This window comes from Platalea leucorodia (assembly GCF_965183815.1).
Source record: "Platalea leucorodia genome assembly, chromosome: 10".
NCBI classification, from domain to species: domain Eukaryota; kingdom Metazoa; phylum Chordata; class Aves; order Pelecaniformes; family Threskiornithidae; genus Platalea; species Platalea leucorodia.
The window spans coordinates 1,389,728-1,407,851 of record NC_138832.1 but is presented as its reverse complement, the minus strand read 5'-3'; the positions used below and the strand labels follow the sequence as shown (position 1 = coordinate 1,407,851).

Below are 18,124 nucleotides of genomic sequence, written 5' to 3'. Positions count from 1 at the left end.
TGGAGGCTTGTCTGAAGACCGTGACCACAGTAAATGCGATTTTGTTGAGCCCTGTCCCTTAAGCCTCTGCCTCTTTTCTCTTCTCCTCCTCCCTCCTGACCTTTTCGGCTCAGCGCTGTCCCCGGACAGCCCCTGGCAGCTGATCTCATAGCTCAGCCTTTCACGGCCCTAATAGGGATGAAAAGCCCTATCAGAAAGGGCCAGTGTCCCGCACCCAGCCAGGAGGTAAATACCCAGGCTTTGATCTGCTCCTGGGCTGGGGAGAGGGGGCCCTGCCTGCAACAAAGACCCCGGCCAGGGGTGCCGGTGCCCGCTTAACTCTCTGGCTGCTGGGCAGCCTGGCCCCTGCCTGCACCCGGCAGGCAGCTGCCCGCAGCTCTTGCACGGCCTCGGGGAGCCGGGCACCAGGTTGTGTCTGCCCGGGGAGTCGGGCTGCCCGCACCCAGGGATGCTCTTCCCTAGGAGAAACAATTTCCAAGAGCATCTCTTTAACACTGACATGACCCTTTAGTAGAAAGTGAAACGTATTTAACTCCTTGGTGCTCCTGAAAACCGAGGTGACGTGCAGCCTGGGCAATAGCAGCAAGGAGGTGACATCCAGCTGGCACCCGCGCATCGCCTGCCTGATCCTGCGCTGCGCCCCTTGACGCTGCTGGGGCGGCGCGACTGCCTGCCCCCCCGAAGGCGCTGCCTTTGCGGCTGTGGTGGAGGTCCCTTTGGTTTTGTGGTGCGTGCCGTGGCCCTGCCTCTGCCCCGTCCTCCTCCTCCCCTTCCAGCCCCTGCTGCCCCTGCATGTCTGCAGCCAGCGGGGCACGGGGACCCCAGGGAATCCTCTGGAGCTGCAGGGGCACGGACCGTGGTGGACCCTGCTCTTCAGTGATGGTCACCTCCACGGGCTCCCTCCGCAACACGGGAAGAGATTAAAACTTGGCTCCTTTTGGACTAAACTTGCAGTAAGAGACTTGAAAGGCAGAAGAAGCCTTCAGCTTGATGAAGACTTGAAAGAGATCCCAGCATACAGGAGCGGCTGGGAAGGGTGTGCCGTAGATAGGTGCAGGTGGCTACTTCCTTGGCATATTTTTTTAAATAACCACTTCTTCATCAAGACCCTCTCCCCAGGTTTTTCCCTTGGGATCCCCATTGCACTCTCCTGCTCCTGTACCTGCTTTCTTCCAGGCACCACCGCAGCTCGGACTGGTGTGAAGGGCTGTGTGGTGTAGCTTCAGCTGCAAGCTGGGCTGCTGGGCGATCGCGTGGGGCGTGCGAGTGCTGGGGCGTGCGATGGTGGGTGCTGGGGCATGCGATGGTGGGTGCTGGGGCGTGCAACGGTGGGTGCTGGCTGTCAGACCAAGAGCGCGCTGCGGGCTCCTGAAAGCACGGCCGCACACAGACCATGAGACATGCGGGGTGCAAGCAGGTTTGGCGTTAATGAATTGCGATGCGCGGCCCTTTTCCATCTCTTTAATTTCCCATGGTCCGTGTTTTGAACGCCTCTCGACCAGGCTGGCTGTGCTGGGGAGGGCTGCCCAGGTTTGTGTGTGGCACCTTTAAAAGCTTGCCTTTCTGGGGAGAATTGGTTTTACTCGTCATTTGAAGTTTCTTTGCCCTGGGAATGATGATTTTTCTGCTGCCGCTGTGTAATGACTGTGCTCTTTGATCCCGCCTGGCAGTGCGGAGCGGGTGTTAACACAGCTAATCGCGAGCCGGCCGCGGCGGGATGGCGGGGAGCAGCGGGCTCGGCTGCTCACCCCTCTGCACTGGGGTCGGCCCTAACTTGGGGGGCAGAGAGGCCCTTTCCTCCATCCTTCACTCAGCAAGTGGGCAAGTCTGGATCGTCAGGGGCTTGTTTAGCTTCTGTTGGAAATCTCCAAATCCTGTAACTTGGGGTGTTGCTGGAGACCATTAGGTCTGTGTGCCGATGACCTGGAGCTGAGACCACCTCCTTGGGTCCTGCTGGGACCCGAGGGCGACGTGTCGGCTCTGCAGCCGGTGGCCGCTTGCTGGGGCAGCGCGGGTGCTGCCGTGCTTGCTCCCCTGGGAGCCGTGGGTGCTGCTGTGCAGAGGTGTCAGCGAGCTCCTGCTCCGGCTGCCGCAGGATGCAGCGCTGTGAGCCCAGGGTGATCCTGCTGCGGGCCGGGCTCCAGTCCCCGCGTGGGTGCCACACCGGTGGGTGCATGGCAGCAGCGGCTTCTCCCCCCGTGGAAGCAGGGCCGACTCCTGTCCCGGCCGTGGGGTTATTTGCCACTCTGGACCAGGAATTGCACCAATGTAAACTTCCCCGCTGCCAGCAGATTCCTGATGCTTATGCAAAGTTTACCTTTAATTGCAGTGGGGTTTCCTCCTGGCTATCCCACAGCACACCCTGAGCTCCTGTCCCTCCCCGCTGCCCTGCACCTCTGAACGCTCTCCCAGGCGGAAGATTTGCACATGAATCAGCCTCTCCGGTCCTTGATAACTTTGATTTTTCTCTGAGCCTCCTCCTGCCCGGCACCCAGGCAGCAACGGCGTAGCCCGCATCCCTCCGTGCAGCATCTCGCATTGGCATCAGCCTCGCCGGCGGTGGGGTGGCACTGTCCCCCTGCCAGTCCCTCTCCATCCCCTTCACAACAGCTTTCTCAGTCAGTCTCGCAGATGTTTTGCTACGTAACTGAAGAGATTTACACCCTGTTAAAATGCAATAAGTGCTTTCCTCCTCTCCTGCTCCCAGTGGGGCCCACAAAGGACTCTGGCAGAGCATCAGGTGGAGAATTACATGGCACTTTTTTCTTGACCTATAACCAGCTGCTTGGGGCTACCGCAGAGACTGTGCAAATAACCTTTCTCTTCCACCGACACTTTTTTTGGAAGGGGGTGGATAGACCTGAAGACAAAGGCTTTATTTAGCGCCCTGGTCCCCCCGCGCTGTGCAGGGAGCGAGGCCGCGCGTGCTCCCCGGTGCGGGACAGGGAGGTTGGGAGCTTGCACAGCTCGTCTACGCGGACGTCTCAGCAGCATTGGTGCAAAAGGGCTTGCGAGCGAGTAGGCAAGCAGTGGTCTTGCAACCGAGAAGTGCTTTCTGGCCTTGATGAGGTTACCTGCGATGTAGCTGTGACTGTTAGGTGTGATGCTAATTAGGGCTGGTTATAATTTTTCCATCAGAAAGCTGTTTTAATGGGAAATTAGGTTTTCACTTAAGCATTACTTATGTTAAAGTGTCTTTTTATATGCAATACTTTAGTGTGTGCCTGTTGTTCTCCCTTCACCCCAGGAAAGCACCCTAGACGGTCCCAAACCAGCAGTTAGGTCTGGCAGCGGTGCTGTGGCACATGAGGATGAGCGTGGGTGTGTGGTGTCCTCCCTTCTTACCCCCTTAACCCGGCTGGTGCTGCTGGACCTGTGCTTTGTGAATGTAGCTGCCGCTCTTTGTAAGAGATGGGGCTAATTTAACCTTTTTATTTATCTTTGTGGGGAGCTGACCCTGGCCGGGAGGTGAACTCCATCCCAGCCAGACCCAGTGCAATCGTTTCCATTCCTATTTCCAGAAACGTATTTGAACCTGGTGATTTTCACATTGCGGTGTGTTTGCTGGAGCAAGAAGCGTGGCCTGGGATGCCTGGGTTCCCCAGGGCATGCAGCGAGTGCTCCGTCCTCTGCAGTCACCCCGGCCGTCCCCCGCTTGCCGTGTGCGTGGGGAGGATGGAGGTGAAGCCCCGGGTTCCTCCGCTGCGCCTTGGGCCTGGCTGGCGGGAGCGGACCAGAGCAGCACAGCAGGCTCTCCCTTTGACAGCAGAAATTTGTAGGGTTTTGCAACAACACAAAATGATTACTATAGCCAATTCAGTCCGAATCAGCACCATTAGGTTGTTTCCTCATGCCTTGCTTGGAGACCCACCAGCGCTTGGCCGTACCTGCTTGCTCCTCCTTGACGGAAGGACTCAGTCCGAGGTTGTGGTGGGGAGGCTGGCATTTCCCTCCCCGGTGCAGGGAGAGTCACGTGGTTTTATATATAAAATCTATTTATTTAGTCAGGCAATTCCAGGGCTGGGCGTGTGGTGTTGGTGGGCGTTAGCATCCCCCTCCCCTCCAGCCTCATTTAGGTGCTCCAGGGCTTCCCAGGAGGATGTAACGCTTTGGAGAGCTGAAATCCCCGGCAAACACCGTGGCCATAAATGGGACCTTTGTGTTGGCTCTCAACTGGGTTTGCCGTGTGCCCCTCCAGCTCCGCACCCTGCTCGGTGTGGGCGTACGCCGGCAGATGGGCCGGTGCGGCTGCGCCCGCGGGAGCTGGGTTGGGAGCGTGCTGCTCTGCTGCGGCTCCCGCCGTGCCGGCTGAGCCCTGGGAGCCGCCTCTGCTCCCAGCTGCTCCGGGGGGTTGAGGCCGTCAGCAAAACCGGAGCCACGGGCTGGAGGGAGCTGCGGAGGCAAACTGCGCGCCCACGCCTGGCTCCGCACATGAAGCGGTGGCGGTGGGAGGCTTTGGCCACGAACCTCGACATGCCATGGCCCAGCTGGGTTGGATCCCGCCGCTGCTTCTCCAGCAGCCTGCGGTGGTCAGCCCTGGGCCGGTGGGTGTAACCTGCCGGGGCCCCTGTTCACCCCCTGCAGAGGCAGAGGGGAGGACACAAGCTCCGCATCCCTTCGGCGCCATTTCCCTGACCCCAAGAGTTGCCGTGCGGTGGGCAGAGGGAACCTCAAACCGATTGCTGGGACGTGAGGAGGGTTTGCCGTTCAGTGCTTCGAAAACTCCGCTCCTGCAGCCCTGGGATGGGCTGTTTTCTAGGAAACACCCATGTTTTTCGGAGCTGTTTGTGTTTGCAGGACCCTGAGACAGTAAAGCCTGAGGAGCAAAGAGGAGGAAGCAGACAGCGAACAGGGAGGGTGTTGCTTGTGAAACTCAGGTTTGGGTCTTAGGGCGCTTTGGAAGCTGGCAGGGCAGGGTGGGAAGGTCGTGGTGGATGTCCCCACCTCTGAGGATCTCCGCGTGTTTCCCACCCTGTGGCAGCAGCCACCGCCGTGCACGGAGCAGCCTGAGCAGAACTTTTTCCTGCCAGAAGGGTTTTTTGGGGTAACAGGGAGTAGCTGACGGTGGCAGCTGCCAGGCGGGCAGGCTGGGGATCCCTGCCTGTGGTGGTCGTCTCCTGGTGCCCACCAGGGAGAAGGGACCCGGGCCACGGGGACTGTCTGCAGGCTGACCCGCGGTCAGTCTTGTGTGCCCAGTGTAGGTGTGGGGGACAGAGGAGTCCCAGTTGGCACCGTGGCATCAGTCCTGGCCGGCTGCGTGGACCCGGCAGCGCCCTCTGACACCGTGGCACGGCTGGGGAGGGGACAGCCCCCTGCACCCTGGGGCACCCCCGGGGTTAGCAGTGCCGGGGGACGAGGCTGCTCGGCTCTTCTCTTTTCCATAGCAGACTGGGAGGCTGGAGTAGCTCTTGAGCTGCCAGGAGGGTGTGTGAAACCCTAGCCTTGCACCTTCTGCAGCCATTTAGGGACGGGACAGGGCTGGGCTGGCTTGCACACACATTTCTGGGGCTTTAGGGCCCCTTCCCGGTGCAGCTGCCTCTGGGCTGGAAGGCTGCTGCCGGCCTCGCTGGCAGCGTGACAGCGTGGGGCTCAGCTCCCCCCGTGCAGCCCCTGCCCTTGCTCTGGCAGCTGACCCAGCCAATGCGCCAGAGCTGATGGAAAGGGCTTTGGGGTGATGTGTGCGGGGAGGGGGCGGCGGGTTCGCCTCCCCTCAGCACGGCCCAGGAAGGAAATAATATTAATAATAGTGGTGATACGGCGAGCATAGGTTGCGTGCAGCGGGGCTGCATGCCCCTGCTGCCTCCCAGCTCAGGCGGAGAGGAGGAGAAGGGGCTGCAACCAAGCCGCGCTCCCTGGGCAGCCCCAGGGCCTTTGAGTGCAGTGGAGCAGGCGGGTGCCTCTGCTCGGTGGCCTGGAAGCGGCTCTGCGGGTTCCCCTGGGGCACCAACCCCGGCCGGGACGGGGAGACGACAGAGCCAGGCGCCCGTGACGGGGCTGGGCACCGGCGCAGCATCTCCGCTGGTGCAGCGACACCCCTACCAATGCAACAGCTCTACCAGTGTAACACCCGCACCTCGGTACTGAGGGTGCATAGAACAACCTGAAAGTCTTGGAGGAGAGGGAAGGTGGCATGAGCTAGATTTTTGTTTTAGAGTCTGCTTGCAGATGTGCGCAAGGGTCTGCTGGCACAGTGTGCGCTCCGGAGATGTCTGAGGCGTATCTTCAGGGCCGCCCGTATCTTCACCTGCGCAGAGAGGGGCTTTCAGCGTGGCATGGATGTCCTGACTGAGCTGTGGCTGACCTGAGGCTGTCCTACACTCAGCAGGGTTGGTCAGTGCCTTCCCATCGCCCCGTCTGCTCCGTCGGGATCGGGGTCAGGCTGTGGGGACACCCCGAAGCCCGGGTGGTGGCGGGGCCGGTGGGATGCTGTCGCCTCCGCCTGAGGCTGCGCGATGGAAACGGGAGTCTCGGCCAGGTCTGGGGGCGAGGGGGGGATCACGGGGCGGGCGGCCGGGCTGCGTCCACGCAGCGCCTGGCTGGGTCTGGAGCAGGGCTGCGGTGCACAGATGGAAGAGTAATTAAGAATAATAAAAGGAAAGAGACTTGGATTCGCTACAGTCTCAGCACATTAATTGTGCTTTGGGGCCCAAATCATAACGGAGTCCTGCTAGAGGGAATCCAGAAGAGAAACCAAACGTCTCGCTCTGTCCAAAGCTGACCATTTAAGAGACCCTTGCCTTCATCTGCTGCCAGGTATTACTTCCAGAGTCTCCCATCTGCCAAAACTCAAGTTCTCATTTGAAATATTTTTAGGGGAGGAAGAAAAGCTGTGGTGACACTCCCGAGTGCTGGCGGTGGGGAGGCACCGGGGACAGCACATGGCACCGCTCGCTGCTGGAGGTGGAACCGTGGGGTGGTTGTTGGGGCTCTCCTCCCCGCAGAGGCGTCTGTCCCCGTTGGCTGGCCTGTGTCACTGGGCTGGGACTCGTCATTTCGCTGGTCCTCGGGGACCGGGATGAGTCGTGCCAGCAAGCGGAGGTCCTGCCTGTGCTTCCATGCAGGCTGAGCATCTCTTCTAAATTGACAAGCAATTACATGGTTAATGGTATCAATGTTAAATCCTCATCACTCAGCAGCCTGAGGCTTAATGCTTCATTAAGGCAAAGGCATCTAATAGCTCTCTGGGCTGGGAGCTGCCTTTTCTTTAAGCCTGAGTAGAAGTCATCTGTCCAGCGGCTGCTTTTGCTCTCCTGGTCCTGCAGCCCAACTGTGAGTCCCTCCAAAATGGAAGGGGGGCAGGAAAATGTTCCCGTACGCTCCGCGTTGCTGGGGCTGGCCGGATCAAGCCTTGCTGATGCGACGGAGCTGCACGTTGCAAATGCGGTGTGGAGATACGGCCGTCGTTTGAGACCTGCCGTTTCCTATTCCCCTGGGTATCCGCAGCTCCCTGCCTGTCTTCGTCCGGCATTTTATAGCTCTGCCTCGTGCTCTGCCCCTGCGCCCACCTCTCCCCAGGCTCGGGGCTGCCTCTCGCCTCTCCCGGCAGCCCACTGTTGTGCCTCGGTATTTAACCACCTTCTCCCCTGAGCTACTGTGCATTTATTGATGCTGAATTTCATCTGCCGTGGAGGATCGGGGGTGCCTCTGCCACTCTTCCACGAGCGCAGCGGCAAGGATCACAGACGCTTTGGGCTTTCGTCTCGCTGCTCGCCAGGTGCCTCCCGGATCGCGTGTCTCCGCTGGAGTGGTGCCGGCCTCAGGCCTGATCCTGTGGCCTTCTGCTGGTAAATCTTCCACTGTGAAAGCAAGAAACAGCAGGAGGATCAGCTCTCCATCTCTGAGCTTTGCAGTGAAGCCCGGCGGAGGAGCCTGCAGTGCCGCTGCCGCAGCCCCCTGCCCATGGGTCGGTGGGGACCCCCGGGCCGCGGCCCCCCGCCTGCCTCCGGACCTGCTTCTCAGCAACGCGTCTGTCTGTCCTACGTGTTCATATAAAACCTGCCAGAAGTTGTAGTCTTTTAGCCATTTGGATGGGATTTTGACTTTTGGAAGCCCGGCTAGCTGTGTGGAGCATCTTGCTTTGCTTTGGTTTCACCGATTTTGGATCTCTCTGGAGCGTGGCAGCATGTGTCCTTGCTTCAAGAGGCTGTACCGGAGACCATCGCCATGGTTTTTGCAAGCTTTTTACCCTTTTAGCTGTCTCTTTTTATGTTCCCTCAAGTAGCTGCTTCATTTTTTTTCATGCAGTTCCCTTTCAAAGCTACTTTCTCCCCTCATCGTTATTATGATCAGAACAAGAAGAGGCTTCTCGAGCAAAGCCCTGTGTGCGGCGCAGGAGGGAGGATGCTCAGCTGCGTCCCCTCGCCCGTCCCTGTGACTCCAGCTGCCGTTCCTCTGTGCTGTTCGGGTGTTTAATGGTTTTGTCGTATCCAAATGCAACGTCTCCGTAGTTATTTTGGAGGACCTGCTGTCTCCCGTTACTGCTGCGTGCTCTGCCTTTGCAGGATCTCCTAGTTCCCCACACTCGAACCATACTTACTCTGTAGATCGTTTTGATGTAATTAGGTTATTACCTTATAAATAAGACCTTATGAGGTCTCGCAGAGGCTGGTTTTTACAGACTGCTCTGTTTTCCCCTGCCCTGCTGTTGTGCAGCATGAATGGGTGAAGTCTATTTGAGATGGAGCAACCCATGGCACGGTGCTGGGAAGCTGGGAAGCTGTTCCTGGAACTGCTTCAGGGCCATCAGCTGGGATATATCGGCTTATTTCATCCCAAAACCAGTGCCTCTGGCCTGGGAGAGCTGGGCTGCTGTGCCTTCTGCCAGAGTTAGCTCCCTGAGATGTTTTTATGGGGAGTTCTTGCTCAGGCCCCTGACTCCAGTTCACGTTGGGAAGAGCTTGTGCAGGCTGTAGGGAGGTGTTTCTCTGGTTTCCCAGGCATTTGCATCGGGATTTGTGCTGACAGTGCTCCTGTCAAAACGCCTGCCAGCGAATCCCAGATGCGTGGATGTACGGCTCCGGCCAGGGAGCTGCTGGCAGGCAAAACCCTGCTGTGGGAGAGGCGATAACTCAGCAAACAGCCCAACGACTTTCTGATTAGTAAAACATTTGCTGGTGTTTCACACGAGAGCCTTGATTGCACAGAGGCGTTTGGACGGAGCTGACGGACTTTGAGCTTGCATCGCGGCGTGATCCAAGCTCTCTTTCCAGCGTAGCCCAGCATCGCGTCCTCCTTGAGGCACCCGAGGGTCCTGTGGCTGGAAAGGGAGCTCAGAAGAAAAAGAGAGACTTTGCTCCGTAGCCCAGCCGCTTCCCATCACCTCCTCGCTGACACCCAGCGGGGTCTGAGGGATTCATCCCCACCGACCATCCATCACCCGCCCCCCCAACCCCGAGCTTTTGCGGGGCGGAGGCAGGAATCGGGCTGCACAGGCAACCTGAAACCCCGGGGCTGGGTTTTGGCATTGAGGCTCGGGGTAGGTGTTGGCTGCGCTGTGCTGGCCGAATCCTGCTTTGCTTTATTGCCTTGTCTCTGTAAAATTATCCCCGTAGCTTCGTGAGCCTCCATTGCATCACCTTTCCTAAGCCCCGCTTGTGCCGTATGCCGTCGCCATGCTCCTCCCAGGTTTTGTTGCTTCCCTGGGTGAATAAATCCCCGTGCCTGGATTTGGTGGAGCACCGGGATGATCTGTGTGTGCTGTGATGGATGGAGGTGCCCCCTGAGAACGGTCCCTGGTCACTGGGGAGAGCCGGCTGCGTGCCAGAGCCACCCAGCCCATCACCCATCTCGGCACAGCACCCGCCAGGCGCTCGCTGCTGCCGGCGATGAGGGCCCTTTTGGGGTCAGAAGCCAGATTTTTGAGTCTGTTTAGCAGAATCTGCCCCTTGGGTGCTTAACCCTGTAATCCTCTGGTTTGGGCTTTTCCCCTCTCGTGTCCCCCCTGCCTCGAGCCGTCCCCGCCGCGGCAGAGGGCTGGCGGGCGCGTGGGCGGGGGTCCGTTCCTGCCTGCTGGCAGCGGGAGACGTGTGGCTCCCTGCGCTCCCTCGAAAGGCTTAAAAATCTGTGCCGGCTCAAGCAAAAAGTTAATGTGAATTTAACTGACTTCTGCCCTGCAATTAAAGCCACTCAACCCCATTGGGGCTCTGAGTTTACATTCTTTACTGAGGCACAGTGTGTAATTATATATGTATAATTTAAACTGTGCATATGCATGTGTTCCTATTATACACCAAGGAGCAAAGGAAATTATCCAGGAATTAAAGGGGGAGGAGGGTGCAGGCACGGAGAATGGCTCGCTTGTGTGGATGTGGCAGTGAGGGGAAGCTGGAGGGATCACATCCTCACCACTGCAAACATCGTTTGAAGGTGCAGAAAATGAGACCTCGGCATATTAAACACTTGCGGTGGGCTCCGGACTGGGACACGAAGAAGCGGCTGCAGCAGGGGGGTCAGGAGCGAGCCCTCGTGTCAGGAGGTGCCGAGCTCCTGCCAGGTCCCTCGTGGTGCCGGGGGACAGCGGGGACCTGCCCGGCAGTGCCCATCCAGCTCCCAGGACCCCTGCCTGATGCTCCCTCTCTTCTCTTGCAGCCACTTCCAACGGGACGCTGGATGGCCTGGAGAACCGGGAAGGAGGGGTCTGCCAGACGCGCTCCATGAAGATTGTCATGAAAGTGGGGCAGGGTGAGTCCTCCTGTGCCCTGGGGCCTCCTGTCCCCGAAATGCCTATGTCCAGCAAAACGTTGGCCCCTGAACCAGGGCCCCTGTCCTGCTGTGGTGGGGGGTTCTGGGGAAACTGAGGCCAGGCCGGCTGCTCCCCGGAGCCCGGCAGGCCTCCGGGCTTAGTTCAGCAGAATTTTGTTTTTAGGATCTTCTTTTCTCCCTTTTTTCTTTTGCCAACACTTGTGCACGTTTGGTGCATTAGGATTAAAATGGAGTAATTGTTCTGGGTAACCTCGTGGTTGGTGTCCCGGTGGGAAGCCAGCTCAGCGCGGGACCGTGAGCTGTGCGAGTGCACCGGCGGCGGGGCTGGCACGGACGGTGCCCCCGTGACTTGCCGGGCACGCGAGGAGGGGCTCAAGCTGGGCAGGCCTTAGCGCTGGTCCTGGCAGCTCTCGCTGGCGGTGGCCATCGCGGTACGGGGACAACCCAGGCTGATGGTGGCAGCGGGGCCCCGAGGGTATCGCTGGTGGTGGTGCAGTGGCAGCGTGTGCTCTTCCCCTGGAGGGAGCTCCCCAACACCTCCTGTCCCAAGCTGCCGGGGGCCGCCCAGCCCCAGCGATGCCCCGAGCTCATTTCGGCCCCCAGCTCGGATGCAGAGCTCCTGGTGGCTGCTTTTCATTATTGTGTTTTCACTTTGGGGCCAATATTTATAATAAACAGAAGAAGCAGTGCTGCAGCCTTGGCAGGCTCCCTTCCCTTCCCGTTCCTCCCGCTGCCTGTGCAAGAAACTTGCCCCAGCCCACGCACAGGAGCTCAGAAAACATAAAAGCGGGGGGGATTAGGGTGGGGAAGCTGCTTCCCACAAGCCCTGGAGCAGCTCAGCCTTGCTCTGTTGCTCTCAGCAGCTCCCGTTGCTCCCGCGTCGCCCTTGCACCCCGTGGCGGGTGGCCGGCTGGGATTTTGGGGGCAGTTGTTCTTCAGGTGGGGGAGCGAGCTGCTGCCGTCCAGGTTGAATCAAGGTTTCTCATCCATCCCTTCCCTCTCCTTCCCAGATCCAAACGCGGTGATCCCAGAGCAGCTGACGACGAGTCGGCCGAGCAAGGAGTCCGACAACACCGTGAAAATCGTCACGCAGAGCCCGCGCAGCAAGGTCCCCGCGGTGGAGGAGCCCGGCAAGCCGGGTGGGTTTTGCCAGGGACACCCCAGGAGGGGGCTGGGGGCTCTGCTGCCGGTGGGGTCGGGGGCTGGCAGGTAGCTGCTGCCGGCAGAGCAGCTCCGAGCCGGGCTTGTTGCCTGGATCCCGGGGATTCAGGAGCGCTGGAACAGGGATGCAGATGGGTTTCCCGTAAGCGTTGTGCCCGTCTCTGCCATCCCCGCTGCTCGCAGCATCTCCTCGCCCCAGCCCTGCGCCTTCTGCAGACGGCCAGGCTGCGGTGCGGAGCAGCTCGGGTTTGTTTTCCCAGCTCCGGTATGTCCTGGCAGGAGCTTTGCAGGGAAGTGCTGTTTCAGCACTCTCCTCCTCCTCCTCCTCCTCACTGCCCATCTGTTCCTCACAGTACATCTGAGAGGGCTTGGAGGAGGTGAGGTCCTTGGGTTTTTGAGCTGAGCCAGTGTGAAAGCCCTTTGAAGGTGGTTTCCTGAGTTCCTGACCCTGCTGAGAGAAAAGTGAAATCAGATGAAGTAGGGAAGAGTTGCTCTTTTCTTCTCGCCCGGTACGGCCAGCCAAGCACTCTCCCCTCGGGGGGCTGGGGCTGCCCCGGCCCGGGGGTCAGGAGGAGGCGGGGGTCAGTAATCGGATATCGCGGGGCTCCAGGTATCAGAGCCCACTTTCACCAGAGCATCCAGGTTTCTTGTGGAGAGCAAAGTCTCCCGGGATCCGGACTGGTCATCGCCCGGACACGAGCAGTGCTCTGCCCCATCGGCTGGGAGATGGAAAGGGGGAGAGGGTGCATGGTCCCTCCTCTGCAGATGCCCAGGGCTCCTGCCTGCCCTGCCCAGCACCCACCATGATCGAGGGCTCTCCCGCCTCGCAGGGCGCGATCCGTGCATGGATGTAGCATGGAACCAGCTGCGCAGAGCCCCTCTGACTCCCCTCTCCCTTGCCTTGCAGGCTCCGTCAACCAGGATGGCCAGGAGCCCCAGGGTCCCAGTGATGGCTTCTTGAGCTCCAAGGTGGCTGTCTTCGCGGCAATTGGTGCCGGCTGCGTCATCTTCATCCTCATCATCATCTTCCTCGTCGTCCTCCTGATCAAGATCCGCAAGCGGCACCGGAAGCACACGCAGCAGCGAGCTGCAGCCTTGTCCCTCAGCACCTTGGCCAGCCCGAAATGCAGCGGGAACGCGGGCTCGGAGCCCAGCGACATCATCATCCCCTTACGGACTACAGAGAACAACTACTGCCCGCACTACGAGAAGGTGAGCGGGGACTACGGGCACCCCGTCTACATTGTCCAGGAGATGCCCCCCCAGAGCCCAGCCAACATTTACTACAAGGTGTGAGGAGCAGCCTGGGCAAGCCGCCGATGCAGGAGCACGGGAGCGCCGAGCGCGGGGGGCAGCCGCCCCCCAGGTCTCCCCGCGGGCGGTCTGGCGCCGGGAGGGAGGAAGCGAAACGAACCCCACGGCACGGCGCAGGGAGCGCCAGGGTCCGGCGCCGGAGAGCGGATGGCTCGCTCGCGCGCTGATTCTCCCCTTTGTATTTAGTTTTGTAGTTCTCAGCTTTTGTAATCCCGTGACTCGAGGGTGAGCCTTCAGCATCCTCCTCTTCTCCAGACTGCGGCCGGCCGGGGGGCGGGCGCCATGCCTTTCCGTGCTCGCTCGGACACCGCCGGCAAACCCGGAGACTCCACCTGCCCTTTTCGTTTTGGGATTTCCCTGCTTCACCTGTACGTCCTTGCGTGAAGTGCCCGTGCGCCTGGCGCCGCATCGGCCGCCGCTTGGGTCCCGGAGCCTGGACCGACGCCGGGGCCGCGGTGAGGAGCCTCGGTCCAAGGAGGAGCGAGCAGCCGCGGGGGGAGGAGGAGGATGCTTTGCCTAGGTGCCAAGATGCAGACAACTGTGCAGGGAGGAAGCTGGCAAACCCGATTTACTACTACTACTATTATTATTATTATAATTATTTTAATTTTTTGTAACATTTTTATTTTTGTGAATTCCGGGCGGGACTCCGGCCCGCCACCCGCCGCCTTCGGGCACACGCCGTCGCCTCCTTCCAGCACGCCGTCCCACCGGCCACGGGGCAGACCCCGCTGCTCCTGCCGCTGCCCTTTTAAACTTTTGTGTTCGTAGCTGTTGACTCTTGTTTTAGTCTCTTTATAAAAAGAAAGAAAGAAAAAAAAAAAATATATCTATACCATGTCTCAAGCATTCAGTGCGCGAGAGTCCGGGTGCTCCTCCTGCCCCGTGCGGAGCAGCAGCCTGGGCCCGGCAGCTCTTCCCGACCCCCCGGGGGTGTCCTGCTGCGGAGAAAAGCCTTTGCTGAGGGTTTCCATCGGGCTGGGGCTGAGCCTGCTGGAAACGAAGCGGGGAGCGGTGAGCGGTGGCGGGAGGGCAGGGGGTAGCTGCAGCCCCCGGTCCCGTCCCCCAGCCGCTGGTGCTGCGGGTGGCTCTCCTTGGAAAGGAAAACTGGAAAACAAACGTTCCCGACCCGCCAGGGATGGGGGTGCCAGGAGGAGGCCAGCGCTCGGGGCTGGAAGCCCCCAGGAGGCCAGCCCTGGGGCTTGGTGTGGCTGGGAGCTGAGCCGAAGGCTCCTCCACCCGCCTGGTTTCGCAGGGCGACCCGGTGCCCCTCTGCGGGACCTGCCCTTGGGGAGCGGCCCCCCGCAGCGCCTGCCCCCGCCCGGCCGCGCTCCTGGCGCGGGGGCATCGCCCAGCCGTGCCGCCTCGCGGGGGTCCCGCAGCCCGGGCTCGCTCTGCCCTTGCCTTGCCCATCTCCTGCTCTTCTGGTGTGATCATTCCCTGCTTCCTCTTCCCGGGAGGACCCGCCAGCACCGTAGCTGATGCCTATGAGCATGGCAGGGCTGGCGGTGCCCGTGGTGGTGCCTGGCCACCTGCCTGTCCTCGGGCTGTCCCAGCCTGGGGGCCGGTGGCCGCCCTCTCCTTCCTCGCTTTCTTTTCCTTCCAGAAGTAGCTGCTTTTGCTCAGGGAGCAAGCGTGGGGCAGGCGGTGCTGCTCCACCGGGGCGCCTCGCCGCGCTGCCGCGGCGGGTTGGTGGTGGCACGGGGCTGCCTGGCCTGCCTTGTCCTCGCCTGTCCCCAGCCCCGAAACCCGCGTTAGGAAGTGCCCAAAGAGCGAGAGAGCTGCTCTGCAAAAGTGCCTTGACGAGGAGCGGGCAGGGGCGGCAGGAGGGGCAGGGCAGGGGACGGTGAAACCCGGCGGCTCGGATGCTGCGCTGGGGGTTTGGCTGTGGTCCTGAGCAGGACGGGAGCATCCCTGGGTGTCGCCTTGTTGTTATTTTTATTTTGAAGGCAGGAGTTCGGGCTGGAGCAGAGCAGGCTGCCCCAGCTCTCCTCCCGCCCTCGGCATCCCGCGGTGAGGATGGCTTCCAGGGCCCTATGCCAGCTGCCGCGTTGGGGGGAGAAGAGCCGCAGCGGGTGCTCCCCCCTGCCCGGCCCTTCTCCCCGCTCCCCCGGCCCCCATCACCGCGGCCCCGCCACCTAGCACCTTTTGGCCCCCTCTCCTCCGTGGCATCCGTGCTGGCACTGCCCGCCCCGGGTGGCTGCTGAAGGGCCGGGAGCCGCCCGAGCCGGGACTCCCCCATTCCTTGCCAGGGACGGGGTCTGCTCTCAGAAATCACAGAAAATTGTGTCTTAAAGAAAATCCCCCTTTCCCTCACCGGTGCCCTCCTCCATCTGCAAAATCACAGCCCGCAGTTCCCGAAGCGGGCAGAGTCCCGGCTGGGTGGTGGTGGCAGCGGTGGCGGTGGCGGTGGCAGTGGAGGATGCTTGATCCACGCAGGGTTTCTCGCCGCGGCGGCTGGTGTGGAAGAGGCAGTTGGGGGATGATTTAGTTTTGATTCATTTTTGGAGGGGAAAGGAAGGAGTCCGGCCACGCGTCGTACCAAAAACTAACCGATGGCACGGGGTGGCTTCCCACGGTGGCTCTTGCCCCGCGGCGCGGTGGCCGTCCCCAGCCGGGCTGCGGCTCAGCGGCCCCCGTCAGCTCCACTCCTGTTGCTGGGGGTAGCTGAGAAACCTTGTAAATATGTGAAGAAAGGGTGAAATCTGAACTCTTGGTTTTTGCTGAGCACCTCGGTCTGCTGGGTCCTGAAAAGGAGTGTGTCCCTTCGGTTCTTTTCATTGAAAGCATTGAAGTTTGGTTGTTTTTTTCTTTTTTTTGGTGGGTTTTTTTTTTCCCATTTTGTTTGTGTAAATACTAGTCTTTTTTGGAAGAAATAATGTAAAGATGTTTTGTATAAACTCTGAATTATTTTCTGGTTGCTTTTTCTTAGAAAAACAAATGAGAACTAAAAAAAAAAAAAGAAAAAAAAAATTTTAACCACAAGAACGGGTGTAAAACATTGTCATACTGCGCTCAGCCCCGGAGCTGCCCCGCAGGGCTGTGCTGGCGTGCGGGCGCTGCTGGGCAGAATGGCTCGGGCTCCCCGGGGCGTCGGGACGGGGTGGGGGGCCGTGCCCTCGATATAATGCAGGATCTGCCGGGCCCCAAGCAGTGAGCGAGGCCGGGAGCGCCGGCTCTGCCCCCAGCGCGGCACCGCGGGGCTGGTTGTGCCCCTTGCCGCTGGCACAGCCCCGGCGCTCGTGGCAGGGTCGGACCTGGCTCTTTCCCAGTGTGTTTCTGGCCATCCTGGGTCCAGGCAGAGCTTTCAGCCCCGGCCTGAGCCTGGGTAAGAGACTTGGTAACACGAGGTGAACTAAAGGAGCATCAGATTTATCTCCTTTTTTATCTTTAACCAAAAAAAATGAACCTCGGGATGTGTCACTCAGTGCAGCATCCTGAGATCCTTTTCCAGACCTGTGGACCTGCTCCTGTTGCAGATCCCTTTCCCCAACTATCCCTATTTTCCACTTGCCAACCGCAAGCACGCCGTAGCCCGTTCTCTGCTTGGGGCCCAGGCCGGGGGTGACTCGCTCCTCTTCAGCAGCGCCCACGTTTTGTGCAGGGCAGTGCCAGGGGTCCCTGCCCTTGGGGAGGTGGCCGTGGCCACCAAAGCCATCTCTGGTGTCACCGGCGTGCCTGGCACTTCCCCGTGGGCAGCCGGGAGGCAGCTGGATGCTTCTCGTAGTCCCAGTTGCTCACAGGAGCCGGGCGGTTGCCTGTGAATCTGCATTATATCAGCAGAGGGTGAGGGGGGCTGTCGCCCCTCTGCTGCCCTGGGGGGTTTGGAGGTGCCGGAGCAGGGCTGGGCGTCCCTCCCTCCCTCCCGGCTGCGCCGCGCACCAGCACGCCCGCACCGCGCGCTCCCACATTTCAGAGCCGTGACCACGTCTACATCCCACAGCGTCGCATCCACACCCTCGCCACGGTCCTGCGTCCCGAGGAGGGGGGAGTCCTCGCGTTCCCGGGCAGCCCCGCGTCGCGCGATCAACCAGCTGCGGGGCTGCTGCCCCTGCCTGCGGTGCCGGCACTGCTGGAGCATCCGGGCTGCCAGATTTTCCCTGTCCATCCTCCCCTGCTGTTAGCCGAGAGGTGGTTTTGGACTTGGAGCCTGGATGCAGCCGGTCCCGCTGCCGGTGCAGGGCACACGGGATGGGGGCTTTGACCGAGGGCCGGGAATTGCCGCTGGCGAGCAGCAGGAGCGGTTTGGGCACCGTGCAGCTCGGCGGTGCGGGGGGACGCCGTGGCACAGAGGGCCCTCGTTCCCTCTGTGCCAGCACCTCCTCGGGGGGCGGCCGGTCCCCGGGCTGCTGCAGCGGGCACGTCCCGGAGCGGGGCTCGGCAATCCCGCGCTGGTTGATCGTCCTCGGCTCCCGGTGGGGCTGCGTTGCTGCGCGGGGCTCTGGCGGTGCCGGGCGCCGGAGTCCTGTCGGCCGCGCTCCCCGGCGCTGCAGACTTTTGTTTCTTCGTGTCATGTTCCTCTTTTTGATTCCTTTCGCCTTCTCCCCAGCTCTCCCGCCCAGTAGCATATCATCGGCATCGGTAACCAGCTCTGTGGCATCTGAACTCCATGGAGCCGTGATGGAACCTGATATATTGTTAAATAAAAGGGTTTTTTTCCTATGGAAACCCGGCTGTCTCCTGTGTGCTTTTTTGCTGCCCCAGGTTGTCTTTTGAAATCACAGCCTGGTCTGAAGAGATCTGGGACAAGTTAGCTCATGCCGGTCATCGCCGGCTTTTTCTGCTGGTGTCGGAGGGAGCTGTTGGGTTCGTTTTGGTGAGCGTTAAACATTTGGGGATCTTGGTCTAATACTTGCAGCATCTCACACGGCCCCGGTGACTGCGTCCCTGCAGCTGGAGGCTCCTCCGAGGCCGCCAGCTCCCCCGAGGCGAACACCCGAGAGCGGAG

General features: G+C 60.5%; 1 protein-coding gene across 1 annotated transcript in view; it reads left to right on the top strand.

The window, feature by feature from the left end:
• EFNB1 (ephrin B1) overlaps positions 1-17,838 on the top strand; it is a 55,674-nt gene extending 37,836 nt beyond the window's left edge. The window contains exons 3-5 of the mRNA XM_082323408.1: positions 10,588-10,680; positions 11,712-11,840; positions 12,770-17,838. Coding sequence (XP_082179534.1) covers positions 10,588-10,680; positions 11,712-11,840; positions 12,770-13,158 — 611 coding nt within the window. The 3' untranslated portion in view covers positions 13,159-17,838. The remainder of the gene's footprint in view (positions 1-10,587; positions 10,681-11,711; positions 11,841-12,769) is intronic.
• The last annotated feature ends 286 nt before the right edge of the window (positions 17,839-18,124 follow it).